The sequence below is a fragment of the Olea europaea genome, chromosome 8 (assembly GCF_002742605.1).
Source record: "Olea europaea var. sylvestris chromosome 8, O_europaea_v1, whole genome shotgun sequence".
Taxonomy (NCBI): Eukaryota; Viridiplantae; Streptophyta; class Magnoliopsida; order Lamiales; family Oleaceae; genus Olea; species Olea europaea.
Genome location: NC_036244.1, coordinates 15,935,375 through 15,952,422, shown reverse-complemented (window position 1 = coordinate 15,952,422; position 17,048 = coordinate 15,935,375). Strand labels below are relative to the sequence as shown.

The following is a 17,048-nucleotide window of genomic DNA, read 5'->3' as shown; positions in this document are numbered from 1 at the left end:
ACCTGAACTTTCAGCTCGGACATTACTGAGCCAGGCAGGCTTGGCCCAAGCTTTTTTGCCAAGTTGCTTTCCTTTTTCAGGCAGCCGAGTATTGCCTTTTTAAGGCAGCGTGTTGCTGTCTTTAAAGTTTTTTTTTTTTTTAATTTAAATTTGGCCCAGCCCAACCCAGCACCCTACGATGGGGCTCGGCCTAAGCCACTAGCAGTCCGAGTAAACGAGCCTGATTGTCATCCCTACTTATATATTCGGAACTAAATTCTGCTTTTTAATTTTTTTTCATTGCTGAAATTATTTTTCATGCCAGAGTAATTAACAATCATTTACAGATATTCGACTTGGTATCTTTAAATCTCATCATTTAATTGTTCTTAAAACCAAAGGCCTCGGAAGAATTTTTTGTCAACCCAAGTTCAGTTATGTATTTCCTCTTTAGTCAATGAACATCGTTTAAATGTAGGCCCCTTTAAATGCTACATAGTAAAAGTAGCGGTTCATGTTGTACTAATTACTGCTTGTGCTAAATAGCATTTAGTCTTGAATATATTAATTAATTCCCTTTCAAAATAGCTAACACCTTGAATCTTAATTTTTTATCGAACACATGGATATAAATAATGGAGGAATACAAAAAATAAGTGATGCAAAGTGACGCAACTAATTCTCTCAAAAGTTATAAGCACAATGAAATCATTTACTAGTCAAAATTAGACTCAAGAATTCACTCCAAGCACTATTCGTTTAGACCTCGCATTGAGAGTCCTTTACGAGAGTGTCAACTTCATATTCTAGCGATGCTTCATATCAATAACCCTTTTTTTTTTTTTGTTTAATATTGCCCTATAGAATAGAATCTAGTAGAAATTTAAAAATATAACCCATATTATTGGAAAGTGAAGAAGAAAATTAAAATGTCAAAACCAAAATAATTACAAAAATAGAAAATTTCTATCAAGTCAACTCTGTGTTGGGTTTGCACTCACATTCGCTGCTGCATTTTAATGGTCTTAGTCAACTCGATTATCAACTCATCTCGTTCACCAGGCGACTTGAACCTGAATTTCATGTTATTCAATAATTTTTCGTTGCTAATTATCTGACGGGCACATTACATGGTGAAATCATCCATAAAATTACAATATGGAAACCAATATTGTTGACGTAAGTGTACACTAAGGATATTAATGGGTATCGCTCGGGTCAACCCACCCCATGAGCTGGTTAGTGCTCGCTTTGGAGCGAGCTGAGCACGAGCCAACTTGTTTAAAAAAGTTGTTACTCTGCCAACCCTACCAACTGTTTTAGGAGAGCCTAACCGGCTTGTGACTCACATGGAAAATTCTAACTGTGCTCAACCTACAACTTGCAAGAGGAGCGAACTGAGCAAGCGAGTGGCACGTCCCGTTTGACAATCATTATCTTTCCTTATAACATCCTTGTTGACGTCACATAAAAAAAATACGTTGGCCATCATAATCTTTGCCAGATCGATGTTCCACAAATCACGATGGTAGGGAACAAAATATTATTTCCATCGTCAAATTAGTGCTATGCAAGTTGTCCATTATTGTGTCTATGTAACCGCAAACCATCGAGATATAAAATCGTGCATTAGCTGCTTCAATGCTTTCATTTGTTGATGCTGTTTTTATTTTTATTTTCATTAGTTATTCGAAGCTTTAATTTGTAGGCATAAATTAATTGTGCTAACTTATGGCTTTGCTTAATTTAGATTTCATGAACAAGTAGTGTCTACGAGGAACGTGAATGTACTTTGATAACAAATCGGTGCAGCTAAATCAAGTTGAAGATAATTAATACTCCAAAAGCTCTTTGATTCACATAGAATACCAAAAATTCACTTACTGGCTAGTTATTTCAAAATTTTCATACGCCATTTGTTAAGATGGACAAATTTTCTAATTTTGCATAACTATTGGGATCAAATGTTAGGAGTATGTCTCAAATAGAAGTCTTTTAAAGAGGCATATTCCACTTGAATTAGAAGAATATTAATTTAGGGTTTAAAAAAACTAAGTTGAATAAGGAAACAAAATCCTGTAGAAATTGGGTCTCTTAATTGTAATATATTTTCTTGCCTTTTAGAACTCTTCTAGGATTGGCCTATAAATACAATGCTTCTCTGGTCAGTTTGTAGAGAGAGTAATATAGAAGTAGTATTGCTAGTCTGTATTATATTCTCCATACTGTTGGTTTAATAAACATCATTTCTCTGTGTTTACCTTTTATGTTCTTTCTTTACAAATTCAATCTTGTGTTTTCGTGATGTTATATAGTATACTTCAATATTGTCATATAATCTCGTTCTTTATAATCCAGTTTGGAATCAACGTGCGTTATTGGGGTTTTCGCACCCAACAAGTGGTATTAGAGCTTGGTTCCTTTCGTAGATTGGTTGAGATGTTTTCGAGATTGCTGGATTGAAGTATGATATTCCGCAACTAGATCGCAATACAAAATTTTCTTTGTGGCAAGTAAAGATGAGGGCTGTTCTAACGCAATTGGACTTGGACGATGCGTTGTTGGATTTTGAGAAGATGCCAGCTGATTGGACAGTGGAAGAGAAACAACGGAAGGATCAGAAGACCGTTTCATTGATTCATCTTCATCTGTCCAACAATGCCCTTGTTTGAGTCCCATTTTTTTGGGAAGAATAAATTTTTGAATAGTGTACTGATGGAAAATGTGTAGTTAAAAAATAATGAAAAGTTTTGAATTTGCGTGTAACATTATTTTATTGAAAAATGTGTGGTTGAAATGATGTCAAAACACTGTTGAAAAATGAATTTTTTCAAAAGAATGGGGCTCAAACAAAGGTAATATTTTGCAGGATGTCTTGAAGGAGAAAACGACGGCTGCTTTGTGGTTGAAGTTGGAGCAGTTGCATATAACTAAAAGTCTTACAAGTAAACTAACTCTCAAGCAGGAGCTGACAAGCTGTATTCACATCGCATGGTGGAAGAAGAGTCGTTGGAAGACCATGTTGCCATGTTCAAGGAAATAGTTGTAAATCTGGAGATATTGGAGGTTAGGTACGATGAAGAGGATCTTCCCTTGATCCTGTTGTGCTTGCTGCCTGGATCTTATCCATCGTTTCGGGATACTATCTTGTATAGTCAAGATACTTTAACAATAGAAAATGTCTATGATGCTTTGCACTTAAAGGAGAAAATGAAGCATTTAGTTGGAGCTACATCATGGGACGGGGAAGCTCTTGTATCTCAAGGTGGTCAACGAAGAGGCAGATTGAGAGTTATATTTAGCAATGTGACCTGTTACTACTGCAAAAGGAAGGGGCATATTCGGACGGATTGCGATATGTTGCAGGCTAAAGGTGATTTAGCTGTAAATCGTGGGGTGCAACCTTTGAATTCAGACGAAACCAATGTAGTTGAGAATTGTTCAGATAGCGAAGAGGTGATGCTGATCGTGGTATCTGATGTGGAGTCTAGGCCTGAAAAGGAGTGGATTCTTAATTCAGCGTGTTCACACCATATGTATTCCGATAGGAATTTATTTCAGACATATGAGGCTGTTCAGCAAGGTGGAGTTGTAATGGAAAACAACCAATCTTGCCGTATTGTTGGGATCGGCCGAGTCAGATTGAGCCTGCGGGATGAAACATTTAGAACAATTGATCAAGTTCGACATGTTCCTGACCTAAAAAGGAGTCTTATTTCGCTAAGTACCCTGGATACAAAATGGTATAAATTCTCTGGAGGAGATGGAGTCTTGAAGGTCTGAAAGGGAGTTCAAGTTGTACTGGAGGGATGGAAAAGATACCAGTTGTACATTTTGCAGGGAAGTGCAGAACCAGTTAAGATGGGACATTTGGACAAGTTTAGTACCGTGGTGGAAATTCAGTTTGGTACAGTAAATCTTGTGTTGGGCTTTGAGTCGATTCAGAACACTACTAGGGAGAGCGTTGGTGATTCCGCTTTGCCACCAATTTCAGTGAGTACACTGTGTTCAATTGCTGGGGTAGGACTCATCGAGCGTAGGTATCGTGGTGTCAGCAATGTCTGGGATGCTTCTAGGGACGTTGAAGGCGACAGTTCCAACAAGGAGCCTTCTGATCAAGCATCTAGTTCGGTTCATGCTACAGGGTGTGCTTTAGCCCTGTGTGATTAACATTAATTTTTTAGTGGAATTGGGAACCCTGGGGATTGGGTTCGGGTGTTGGTTGTAGACGCCGGACAGAGGACGAGTGTTTGATTTATATGGAGTGGTTACTGAGTTGAGGAGATTTGGCCAGTTAATTTCGATACAGATGAATTTGAAATCTAGGAGTTTCGTTCTTAGCACCGAAATTTGAGTCAAGGTAAAGATTGGTAGAAGTATAACTCAAATATGAGTCTTTTGAAGAGGAGTATTCGACTTGAACTAGTAGAATATTAACCTAGAGTTCAAGGAAACTAAGTTGAATAAGGAAACAAACATAACTGGAGCTTTGAATTTGTCCGTGGCCACAGCAAATGCATCTAAAAATGATAGCCACAATTGTTGTAGTTTGACCCAAATTCTAGTTGGTATTGGAGTTTTGGTTGAAATGGTCTTGAAAATATCAGAATTATGGACCTAGAAGAAAAGTTGCTGCATCTTTTTAGCCCGCCGCTAGCTGGTCGCTTGAGTGATTCCTGCATTTTTCTCCAAAGACATATCGTTCGTCTGAAATTTGAGCAGCAGAGCTATTGCCCACCTACCACTAGCCTGTAGCTCAAGCGACAACATTATTCGGCCTAGCCCGTTTCGCATTTTAACACGTTTTGTTGGATACCTTTTCATTTACAACTTAATTTCTAGGATTTAGATATATAAGTCAGGGCTTGTATTTGTTGATCCCAAAGGCAATGCAAGATTGATATTTAATGGCAATAATGAAATATTCAATATCGTACCACGAAAACAAGATTAAAGTAAAGTAGAAAAAGGAAAATTAAGTAGATGAATGACGAATTTTATTAAATCCCGACAATATGGAGAGAATTACAACGACAGAGCAATTTGGCTTAAACTAAACTGAAAGAGGAACCACATATTTATAATACACGAGTCAAACCTAAAATTAGGCTAAAATATGGAAATTAAGAAAAACCACATAAAAGAAAGAAATCTGGCGCCCAAATATTATTTCCTTATTTTTGGATGCAATTGATTTCTTTCATTTTTCACTTGACTCTAATGATTCTTTCCTAAACCAAAACAACACGCAATCTTCCAACCTTTGTCCAAATTTTGAGTCACCTAATTAACAATCTCCACCTTGACTCAAAATTCCAGTGCAACAAACAAAACTTCAAGATTTCAAATCCGTCTGCATCGAAATAGCCAATTTCCTCAACAAGTAACCAAACTCTCCATCACCAAAACCATTGTTCTCCGCACGGTGTCCAAAAGCGACACTCAAACCCAAATCTCAGGTTTCCAAAATTTCACTGAGAAATTATTGTTAACCAAACAGGGTCGAAGCATATTCTGTAGTAGAAATCATACCACATATTGGATCAGAAGGCCCCTTGCTAGAACTGTCATCTTCAACGTCCCCTAAAGCATTCCAAACATTATTGACACAATCGTACCTACGCTCCATGAGTCCAACTCTAGCAACTGAACATAGTGTATCCGCTGAAATTGGTGGCAAAGCGAAATCATCAACGCTCTTCCTATCAATGTTCTTAACCAACTCAGAGCTCGCCACAAGAGGTATTGTATCAAATTGAACTTCCATCACGGTACTGAACTTGTCCAAATGTCTTTTAACTTGTTCTGCGTTTCCCTGCAAGATATACAACTGAGACTCTTCCATCCCTCTAGTATAATCCGGACACCCCTTCGGACCTTCAAGACTCCACCTCCACCAGAGAATTTATACCCTTTTGCATCCAGGGTACTCAACGATATGAAATTTTTTGTCAAGTCTGGAACATGGCGAACCTGAGCAAGTGTCCTCACTGCCTCATCTTGTAGCCTCAATCTGACCCGACCGATTCCTATAACCCGACAAGATTGATTGTTTCTTGTAACAACTCCACCTTACTTCACCGTCTCATATGTTTAAAACAAAGCCCTATTGGGACAAATATGATACGAACATGTAGAATCCAGAATCCACTCCCAATGTTTGGATTCTCCATCAGATACAGCCAACATTACATCTCTATCATCCAAAGAATTCTAAACAATGTTAGTCTCGTTACCTGATTGTCCCGCATGATTTGCATGTAAATCACCTTTAATCTGAAACTTGTCACAATATTTCTTAATGTGTCATTTCCTCTTGCAGTAATAATAATACACATTGTTGTACCTCACCTTCGATCTACCCCTCCATCTATCACCATGAGTAACCAGAGCATCCCCAACCCTAGATGTAGGATCTCCAACCAACAACTCTATCTTCTCCTTTGAGAACAGGACGTCATATACCTCCTCAAGGGTCAGCGTGTCACGACTATACAATATAGTATCACGAAACGACGAAAAAGAATTGGGTAGCAAACACAACAGGATCAAGGCAAGATCTTCATCATCATATTTGACATCTAATGTTTCCAAATCTGCGACGATTTCTTTGAACACAGTCAGGTGGTCTTCCAGTGATCATCTTTCTGCCATGCAATGAGAATACAACATTTGCTTGAGATGCAGTTTGCTCGTGAGACTTTTGATTATGCATAACTGCTCAAGTTTCAACCACAAAGCAGTCGACGTTTTCTCCTTCGATACGTTCTGCAGAATGTTATTGAAAAGGTGAAGATGAATTTGCGATAGAGCCTTCCTGTCTTTCCGATGTCCAATTTGTTGGTATCTTTTCAAAACCCAGCAAAGCATTGTTTAAATCCATCTGCGCCAACATAACTCTCATCTCTACTTGCCACAATGAAAATACTGTATTGCGATCCAGTAGCGGAATATCATATTTTAATATTGCCATCTCTGAAAAAATCCCAACCAAATCACAAGGAACTTACAGCTTAGCTCTGATATCACTTGTTGGGACACAAACAAGTTAATATAATTGCTTTGATACCACTTGTTGGACCCGGAGGCGATACAAGAATTGAGATTTAATGATACAATATGAAATATGTGATGTAGATAAGATCACAACGATAGAAGCAAGATTAAAGCAAAGGAATTGATGAGAAATTAGCATAGAAATCGATGTTTTATTCAAGACAATATGAGAAGAGAATACAAGGAACTGAGCAGTAAAGCTTCACCTAAACTAAATAAAGAGCTACATATTTATAGAGACATCCTAAACCCTAAAAATATTATAAAGATGAAAATAATATAAAAAATAATGTGGAATAAAGGAAATAATATTTTTATAATAAAATCACAACCCAAAATTAAAATTATTTAATAAAGAATTATCTTGTTGGACTTATGCTATGAAAACTATATACAAGATTATGGTCCCCAATTCATATGTAATTTCTCATTTTTGTGTCATCCCATCGACACAAGAATATAAGAGAAAACATATCGAAGAGAGATCCAAAACTCCTGATCAAGAATAAAAAAAGAATGAATTCAAGAATCAAGATTATGGATCAAGAAGTGTTAGGTTTCTAGTGTATTGGCAATTCTTTAGTATAGTCCTTGAAGGAGTCCAAGAAGATCATATATGATCATTGTAATGCAATTGAAGTTTAAAGAATATCAAAGAACCACACAAGTTATGTTCCAAATTCTTAGTCATAAATTGAAACGTATTTCTCATATAGAAAATATTGGAATTTGGACAAGGCTATAAGATTTGTAGCCATTTGAGTTAAATTTCCAACACAGTTTCAATTACTTTAATCGAATATCGGAAGAAAAAGTTATAATAAAAATATTGACGATTGCTCAGCTGTTGCTGGATACTCGCTCAAACGACATTTGTATCCGGCCAAATCTTGAGTCACAATTAAAGAGTTTTACATGGCCCATGATATCTTTTTGCCCCCAACTATAAATACAGAAGTCATGGACGATTTTTTGGAGGTTGCTACATTGTGCTATCATTGAGAAATACTTTCATATTGTCTTTAAGATATCCAAGAACACAATTCAAATGGTGGAATCAATAATTCGTTCTTGAGATCCAGCAACCTAGTTCTGAGAAAACATCATATCTTTGTAATTCAAAACACCCGGCTTCCTTAATTCATTGAAGAAGTGACTCTCTCATTAAGGATTGAGAGATGTGAACTTCAAGCGAAAGAAAAGTACCAAAACAGGAGGTTCTTAGGAATTCCACTAGGAAAAGGCAATTAGTTTAAAATCAGGAAATTGGAAAAGGACAGTAGATCTTGTGGGCTACAGGAGGTAGATCGAGAGTTCTAGTGGAGTGGCTAGACAATATCTACAGAAATAGATCGTGAGACTGAAAGATTGACAACGGGTCTTAGAGATTACAGGAATTATTACAACTAGAACTAGAGAAAGTTGCTAGACTGGAATCGCACTATAACCTTGATTGACTATAGTGGAGGTAACTGGCTTAGTCTCATAGTTTTTCCTACGTTGGGTTTCTTCCATAACAAATCTTGTGTTTTTACTACTTTCCATATTTTATTGCGGCATTCAAACTTAGGGAAATTGGATTATATGTTTAATCATTTAGAAATTAATTAAAAATGACTTATTGCTTTAATTAGTCAATTTCGCATGTAAGGTTGAATTAATATATTATCTGGGACGTAAACTTAGTAATTTTAAAAGTTGAAGTAGCATGTAGCATCCAAACTCGAACTTTCAAGAAGCAAGTCTGAGAGCAAGAATTAAATAATCAAAGAAGGCAAAATTCAAGATTAAAAGTGAAGACAAACATGAAGGTATTGCAGGAGATCTTCAAGATTCAAGATCCGAAATTAAAATATAGTAATAAAGAATCAGTCCCAAAGAATTAAGATATATTCCGCATTATTAATTTTCTTGGTGATTTGACACATAGAATTTTGATATGTTATTACGATTTAAGTTTCATAAAATTACAACATGCAAAACCTCATAGATTTGGCTGCTATATACCCATTATGGCATTATCTCTAAATTCTTCAATGCGCTACTGGGGACGTGCTTAAATTACTGGAGATGTGCAATTCAAGCTGGTACACAAATTTCCGGTGAATTTGGAATTGCTTCTACCAGTATCAACCAGCAAGAGCTTATTATCATCAGTCAAATTCGATCCATCCAATAAAACCGTGACACTATTCATGCCAGGTTTTGACAAGTCAGAAATCAAGCTTTATCAAGTACGTCATCTTTTTAATTTACTTTCTGTTTTGACTGATGAGGTTACATTTCTTAGAACTCATCTTAGTGACAGCTAGAAGAAAATAAAAGAAACAAATAAAAAATCACGAGAACCAATCTTCTGATGAACTGTAGCATGCAGGAAATGTGTGCTCGAATGAAGCATTCTTGAACAGAACTTCATAAAAGTCTGATTTGGGCAATGGATTCAATTTCTCCTATTTGCAGCATGGTGTACAAGCTTGAATTACAGCTCTCTTAGTTATTCCAACCTTTGTATAAGTATGCATTTTTCCTTCAATGAACTGTTGATTCTACCAGTTTAAATTACATTGTTTCTACACTTTTACGCAAGTAACGATGAAATGTACGTGTAGAAACTAGATATTTTGAAGACGAAAAATGTTCATTCTTCTAATTTATGCTCTTCTCCTGTTTTTGCGTGAGCTCGGCTTCTTAGTTCTTCAAAAGCCTTCATGCTTTCTGCATCAAAGCCTCCCGCAAACTGAAACAAGTTTAATTTAATTCTTGTTATTATGCTTATTTCCAATAAGTTTAAGGTCGACTATATAAATTATTTTTCTCCTTTCGTGATAAGGCGCACCTGATGAACACGGAAAGCGAATCGGACACCTTGAAGAATCAAAAACTCTCTGTTAGGTTCTTTCTCTGGTTCGCTCATGGCATCAAGCTCTAATGCCACACGTTTCATGTATTTTCTTGCCAATTGTACTGATGAAAGCTTGATCTGCAGATAGAAGGACAAGTTGTGCATAGACAGTTATGTCCAGGCAGTTAAAACAAGAAATATTACAAAATAGATGACCACGTTGTGCATTGCCATTACATATTCCAAAACCTGACATGAAGTCAATATAACATACTAACACATACCTTGCCAACTACTCCCGAATCGAGCAACCAATCAATGGGGATGCCAAATTCCTTATACCGTGAAACAGCCATGTCACGTGTGCGCAACAGTGCATATACACTCTTCTCCACCCTGAAAATGAGAAGTTTTGAGTACTTCGATATCATTCAATAATTAAATAAATCTGAAAGATGAAATTGTGAAAATTTGTAGAGCAACAAAAGGCCATTTTAAGCGCTCCATGTGCTTTATAATCTCTCCAAACTACTTAAATCGCATACTCTTCTAACTGCAGGTGCAGACTAGTGGCGCATAGGCTGCTGCCTAAGGTCTCGCATAGGTGAGGGTCTCCATAATATTAATGCTTTTAATATTTATATATAGATAAACTCGTACACTGAATGTAGGAGGAGTCATCTAAAGTAGGCTTAAGGTCCACAAAATCTCAAGGTCGGACCTCTTAATCTAACTGAAATGCCATTGCAAAATAACACTTACTTCTCAAGCAACTTGTACATCTTCTTCAAAGCAGCTTCACAAGGAAGATTCAGATCATCAATGAACGAGCTCACTAGCTTTTCTAACTTCATCAGGTCCTGGTATTCAAACGCTGCCTCTCTTAATGCATCTGCTTTACCTTCTGGCCAATCGAAGTGTTTAAGGACAGCTCGTTCATCAACCTTGCAGAGATTAAGCAAATAAGCTGTAAGCAAATTGCTTAATAGCCTAGTAAGCAATTAAAAACACTCATATGGTTAAATTTTAGCCTCTAGTAAATTGACTGCCCTAATTGACGGATTACTAATTTTAACAGTAGATCCAATCACATACTAAGAAGGAGAGTTCCTCGTCTAGCCAGTTCACGAACGCCAACAAATCTTCTATGTTGGTAAAGGAAGCTGCCCGGACTTCTGTAGCCAATGACTGAACAAAATCACCTTGAGTCTCCACATCAGCTTTAACCTGGTTCAAGATTCCGAATTTTTCTCTCACTGTCAAAACTAAGTAACTAGAAATACAAGCAGTGAATTAGAAATAAAGCAGTTTGACTTACAGCTAAGAGGAATGATGATCTGTTCTCTATCTCCCCAATCATGTTGCTTCTAGAATCTGAGGTGCTTGATGTTGAAGAAATCAAAGATGGTGTATCCTTCTTTGCCTCGCGTTTCATCAATGTCTGGTAGAATTCAACTAGTTCAGGAGCTCGATGAACTTTGTCACCACTTCCAGCCAATCTTGAAAGACTTCCTGGAGGAGGTGGTGGGAGTGGAGGTCCACCAGCAGGTGGTGGTGATGGTAGTGGGGCACCTGGTGGAGGAGGTGGTGGAGGTGGCATACCTGGTGCTCCACTTGAAGTGTTTGTATTTTTATCAGCAGGAGCACCTCCTGATGGTTTAGGAGGTGCTCGAGGGACCCTAGGAAGTCGCTTCTCAATTTGTGCAAGTTTCATTTTGCTCACTGTAGTAGAATCAATTTTGTTATCATTTGACTGGTCACCTGAGTCACCAGATGCAACTGGTTTTTCTTTTATTAGAGTAAGTTTTGGAGGCAAAGTCACCGACTTATCTTTATCTGCCTTAGAAGGGTCACCAAACCTTGCTGCTCTTGCTTGTAGAGCTTTTTCCTTGATTTGCTTTTCTCTTTCCAAAGCCAGCTTATGCCTATCTTTATATGCAGGATACTTCTCCTCTAGAACTCCTCCAACCGATTTGGACATTAAGTGGAAAGAGGCTGCAACAGAATTGAGCGGGTCAGGAGAAGAATCTTGAACTCGAATAGGCTGTTGTTTTGGAGTTTCAGGGGAATTAAGGTCATCCTGTTCTCCCATCCCAAAACTAGTGATAGCCATGCTATCACCAGCATTTCTTAGCATCAGGGCTTCAAGAGGACCTCTTGGTCTATAACTCATGCTACTCCTGCTGGGAGATCCTCCCCCGAGAGATCTTGCTGGAGAAGAAAGTGCACTTGAATCATCTTTACTCCTTCCCCATTTCTTCAGCTTTTGGATCAAACTAGGCTTTTTACTGAGACTACTGAATTTACTTGTGGAACTATCAACAGAAATATTATCAAAATCCTCACTTCCAGGAGAGGATGGATGGGAGAAGTTGCTTTCAATATCTGTGTCCCCTTGTCCACGTTCTGATCCTGCGTACTCTAACATCAGTTGTTTAGCCTTCTCTTGTGATTTTGGGCTCAAACTTTTATTGAGATCACGAGCTGATATTTTTCCAGAAGGTGTTTGGTAGTTCCGAAGCTCGAATCTTAAGCATGCATTGACCCAGCGAAGATAAACTAGCTCTTCAACTTCAGTGAATCTATTCATCTGAAGTCCTTCCACCTGTTTAACAAGGTCCTCATTTGCATGTCGTAAGTTATTGACCTCTTCCCTCACTTTGGCAACCATTTCACTCTGCAGTAACAAATTAAGGCATGTCAGGAATTAATCTCATAACTGATGGAGTTAGAATTAAATCCCGTTTATCCACTTCTATCCATGTGGGGAGGAGAGAGGTCTGTACATAGCTACCACATTTACCATGTAAATGGTGGGAGGTTCTTTTTCTCTTTTAATGGGAGTTCTGGGAATTGGTAATGTACTAATTCACAGCATCTTGTTAGTAGTTACCATCAATCCGAAGGTAAAGCACTGCAATTCGCTTTACCACAATTCAAGACAAGATTCCTTTAAAATTTAAGTATATTTGTAAAATATCAAATCAAAAAGTCAACAGGGTTGTACTGTTGTATAAATAACACTAATTTGCTTAACAAATAACCGTAGAAATCAGAAAAGAAAGTAACAAAAACACAACCTATTGACATATAATTGGAGGCATTCGAAACTTGTACCTCTGTCATATTGGAAAGGGCATTTACTCTGGCATCAGTGGTATCTAATTTTACTATTAACTCTCTCTTTTCATGCTGAAGCTCTTTGTTCTTCCTCTTAAGTTCCATAACCTCCACCTCTAACTCCTTCAGAGCTTTAAGCTTCTTCCCTACCTCAGCATCTTTCACGATGGCTTCCTCTTCCTTGGCTTGAAGTCCACTGACTTGTTGCTTAAGCAATATGAGCTGGCCTTTCGTCTGGTTTGACTCAAGCTGAATTTGCCTTTGCAGTTCCTTTATTTTCTTTCTCGCTACCTCGAGTTCTTTCCTAGATGCAGCTCCTAGAGACACTTCCTCTTGAAGCTTTTTTCTCTCAGCTTGCAATGAATTTATTGTAATGTTCAGCATCTCAATCTCCACTGTCTTAATTTTAAGTTGCTTTTGTAATTCAGCAATATTTGATTCTTGCTCCATCAAGCCATAATATTCAAGCAATTCTTCTTCAAGCTTCACCTCTCTATCTTCTAACTCTTTTACTAGGTTTCGCAGTCGTTCCTGTTCACTTGCATTATTTGCCATCTCACTTTCATAAACTTTATTTTTCTGTTCTCTGGAATGGGCTTCGGTATCATATTTGTCCGCAGGCAATGGAAAGTCAATTTGTCCTGATAAAAGATTTTCAAATTCTGGGTAAAGCTCATCTTCAAGGTCATATGGATTACTTATGGCAGGATTTATTATTCCATTAATTAATTTAACTTCTTCTTTCTCCTCTTCCTCGGCCTGCAATTCGTGAAACATCTTACGGAATGTTAAAAACTGAAATCATTAATTAATATTGTAAGAAGACATCAAATAAGGTCAAGAACATGAACAAGCAGACCACAATTAAAATCTACTAACACTACATTAAAGTGCAAAGGACAAGTGAAGGAATTATTCTAGGGCGTTTCTCAAAACTTACCCCCACTTCTTTGAGGCCTTCATCGGAATATGTAAACTGCTCTTTGTTTTCTCCTTCATTCGCAGTAGCTTCATCATTTTCTGAATTACAAATAAACCAACAATTCAAACTTTATTCTTTTCTATTACATGAGAGGCCATATTTATCCTGGATAAATTAGAATATCCATTAGACAACTTTATCACTAAAATGTTCAGATTCAAGTTATATCTCTGCACATAAAAGAAACTTTTATCCTTTTCTCTTGATAAATTTAGTACAAACAAGAACCAATGACAGATAAACACCACTCAAGGAATGAAGTACCTGAAGGTTTGGTTAAAGAAGCCGATGACCTCGAGCTCCTGATATTAACCTGCTGAACTGCATAGGCTGCAACAGAAGCAGCAACCAAGAAGCCTAACCTGACTATCATGTAGGTATTTTTGATAGGTAACACTGAACTTTCCAATCATCTACTGAGACAAACAGTGTCTCGACTCTCGAACAGCCCTTCACGCGTTGATCTTTAACCCAAAGCTCATATTTCAGGCCATGAATCCAGTTAAATTCAACAGGCCTGAGAATCAGAATTTTTTTCAGACCTGCCAAGTAACTCTTGGTTTGTCCCTGAAGAAATATCAAAGTTAGGAAGCTCCTTAATGCTGAATTTATGGGAATTCCATTAATTATCCTAAATATTAACATCTCAACATCACTAGCATTATCTTCTTATCAGGTATATAGACCATTCACAGAAAAATCTTTATTCTACAACAAAGTTTCTGATAAATACAATTCCATCACAATTGTCATATAAGAGCTACAGGGGCCACCAATTTCTTGTGGACAGTCTTTTTCTAAGAGGATTGAAATTCTCCAAATGGATGGGTCTAACTTCAAATTCTTCTTTCAGAAAAATGGACAATTAAAGATGCAGGTAATGTGTATTATCTTTAATACCACATCCATCTCTGGTTGGATACAATTTCCTTTCGATTTATTCCTTGCACATCTGTTATCCTGCTAACTGGCTGCCTCTCGTCCACTCAAATCCTTCAACAAGTGAAATTTCTTTTCTTCGTTAGACAAAAACAAACTAGTCAAATCTATTAATCAAAACAAGAAACATAATATTAAAGCTTATCTATATCACGAGTCCCCCCCGAAACCCTATGCTCATGATTAGTCTTGAATTTTGCACGACTATTTCTATAGCATCATGTGTGATTCTTGTGATGTAAATGGTGGAGAGGGGGAACTTACATGCACAAAATGAGTCCAAGGGACAAGTACATAGATGGCATGTAAATTTTTGGGCTGGTACAAGAAATAGAGGAAAGTGGTTAGTGGGTAAGAAAAAGGTCAAGTTGAGATTTAATTCCTGGCTTTGCTTAAATATACTGGTGCATATAGATAATGTTAGTCACAAGAAAGCAGATTAAACTAAACTTTATGCATTGCACCATATGATTTGACCTATTTGCCCATATAGTGGCGTTCTCATTATTGTCTGCCCTATTAAAAATTTTGGGTTTATTAGGCTCAACATAAACATTTTTACCCTCTTTCTTCATATGTGACAGAAAAGTATGACTCATTACAAAAAAGCACATATACAAATAATGCAATTTTATTATTATTATTATTTTTATTTTATTTTTTTGCAACTTTTTATATTTTTCAGGAAAGGTTATTCGTGATTATTTCAAAAGTTCTTGCTTATCATGGATTAGGCCTACTGGCTCATGTTTGTAAACACCAAAGCCATTTTTTATCAATACATTCCAAGAAACCCTCAAATATTACTCACTTATCCACTATACATTATTTCTATCTATTTATAATTTAAACCATTTATAAACACTCCCCAAACATACTTTAAGCTCAATCCGTCTTAACCAAGAGCTATCTGACTATGTCCACCAAGTTTTCACTTTGTAGCCTATATTAGAGAAGAAGAGTCCAAGTTTTCTCTTGCATTGGATACCCAGAAAGGGCCACCCCTGAAATCCGCCACTTGTATGGACTAAATATTTAGGTTAATGTGTGGTCAAGAGGATAAGTGAAAACTATGATCAGGTATCAGGTTATCCACAATTTGACATTACCATCAGTACTACGCCTTTACGACATATACAAATAATTTGAACAAACAGATTGGTGGGTGCATAAATACGATTGAAGATATATACTGAAAACTAGAAATCAGTCACATGCCAAGAGCAACTCCTTTGCAAAATGAACATGCAAACGAAGGTGAAAACTGAAGAAAATGTGGACTCCACCCATCAACTGAGAGTCATTTGGCCGAAGAATTTGGTATGTTTCATTTAAATCGAACAAAATGAAAACCATATGAAATAGAAAAATTGAATGCATTATTCTCTACAACATGGGTCCAGCAGTTCAGGTCCCCCCAAGAAAAGCCAAAGTATTATCCTCAGAATTAGTGGTTCTGTCTTCAGAGCATTGAGCACTAAATACCAGGCAGATTTACAGTTCTTGACACAAGTACCGAATTTAACCATTCAACAAACAGGTAAAATTGGAAAAAATTAAAAATTTGGCTAAGAAACTTGACGATAATATGATAAAATAAGCTCCGGGTCCCAACTGTGCTCTAGTCTGGACTCTGAATTGTGGACCACTTACCTGTTGGCTGGCTCTGCTCATTCTAATGAAGCCCCACCCAAAAAGATGATAATTAAGTTTTTAATTTGCATCCAGTTTTTTCACTTCTCATAATATGTCAAGTTCAATACTGCAGCAATTTTATGTTTATACAATTACATAACATCTAAATATTGGGGAAGAAAATGGAAAAGTAAAACTAAAACTTATCTGAAAAACAGTCCAAGAAACCAGAAAATTTAACCGAAAGACAAACTGAAAGGCATATATTTATTTCAATTAAAGGTAAATACCTGGAGGAAAGGAAAAAATTGACAGCTTTTTGGGAAGCAGGTTGGTCGCAATTTAATGAAATATCACATAAATCAAGGTTGAACCCCAACCTTGAGGCCCCATCAAATATTGGGGAAGAAAATGGAAAAGTAAAACTAAAACTTATCTGAAAAACAGTCCAAGAAACCAGAAAATTTAACCGAAAGACAAACTGAAAGGCAT

At 37.0% G+C, this 17,048-nt stretch overlaps 1 protein-coding gene across 4 annotated transcripts; it reads right to left on the bottom strand.

Moving 5' to 3' along the window:
* Positions 1–9,261: 9,261 nt before the first annotated feature.
* Positions 9,262–15,280, bottom strand: LOC111398968 (protein CHUP1, chloroplastic-like). Of its 4 annotated transcripts, XM_023026150.1 has the most exons (11): positions 15,186–15,280; positions 14,883–14,975; positions 14,247–14,549; positions 13,941–14,020; positions 12,998–13,759; positions 11,199–12,557; positions 10,976–11,107; positions 10,643–10,824; positions 10,165–10,276; positions 9,875–10,018; positions 9,262–9,775 (listed from the first exon to the last, which is right to left on the bottom strand). In XM_023026150.1, the coding sequence occupies exons 3-11, from the start codon at positions 14,353–14,355 to the stop codon at positions 9,677–9,679; spliced, it is 2,979 nt and encodes a 992-aa protein (XP_022881918.1). In that variant the 5' UTR covers positions 14,356–14,549; positions 14,883–14,975; positions 15,186–15,280; the 3' UTR covers positions 9,262–9,676. The 4 variants fall into 4 exon arrangements, with proteins under 4 accessions (XP_022881918.1, XP_022881916.1, XP_022881919.1 ...); XM_023026148.1 differs by lacking the exon at positions 15,186–15,280 and having other exon boundaries at positions 14,883–15,158; XM_023026151.1 differs by lacking the exons at positions 10,976–11,107; positions 15,186–15,280 and having other exon boundaries at positions 14,883–15,163.
* Between the last annotated feature and the right edge of the window lie 1,768 nt (positions 15,281–17,048).

What these genes read in the sequence shown, in the direction of transcription:
- LOC111398968 (XM_023026150.1), bottom strand. Translation starts at nt 14,355, where the DNA reads ATGATAGTCAGGTTAGGCTTCTTGGTTGCTGCTTCTGTTGCAGCCTAT. An exon ending in AAGGCCTCAAAGAAGTGGGG is followed by an intron (nt 13,760 to 13,940) that starts GTAAGTTTTGAG and finishes CACGAATTGCAG; the next exon opens with GCCGAGGAAGAGGAGAAAGA. An exon ending in GATCATCATTCCTCTTAGCT is followed by an intron (nt 11,108 to 11,198) that starts GTAAGTCAAACT and finishes ATCTTGAACCAG; the next exon opens with GTTAAAGCTGATGTGGAGAC.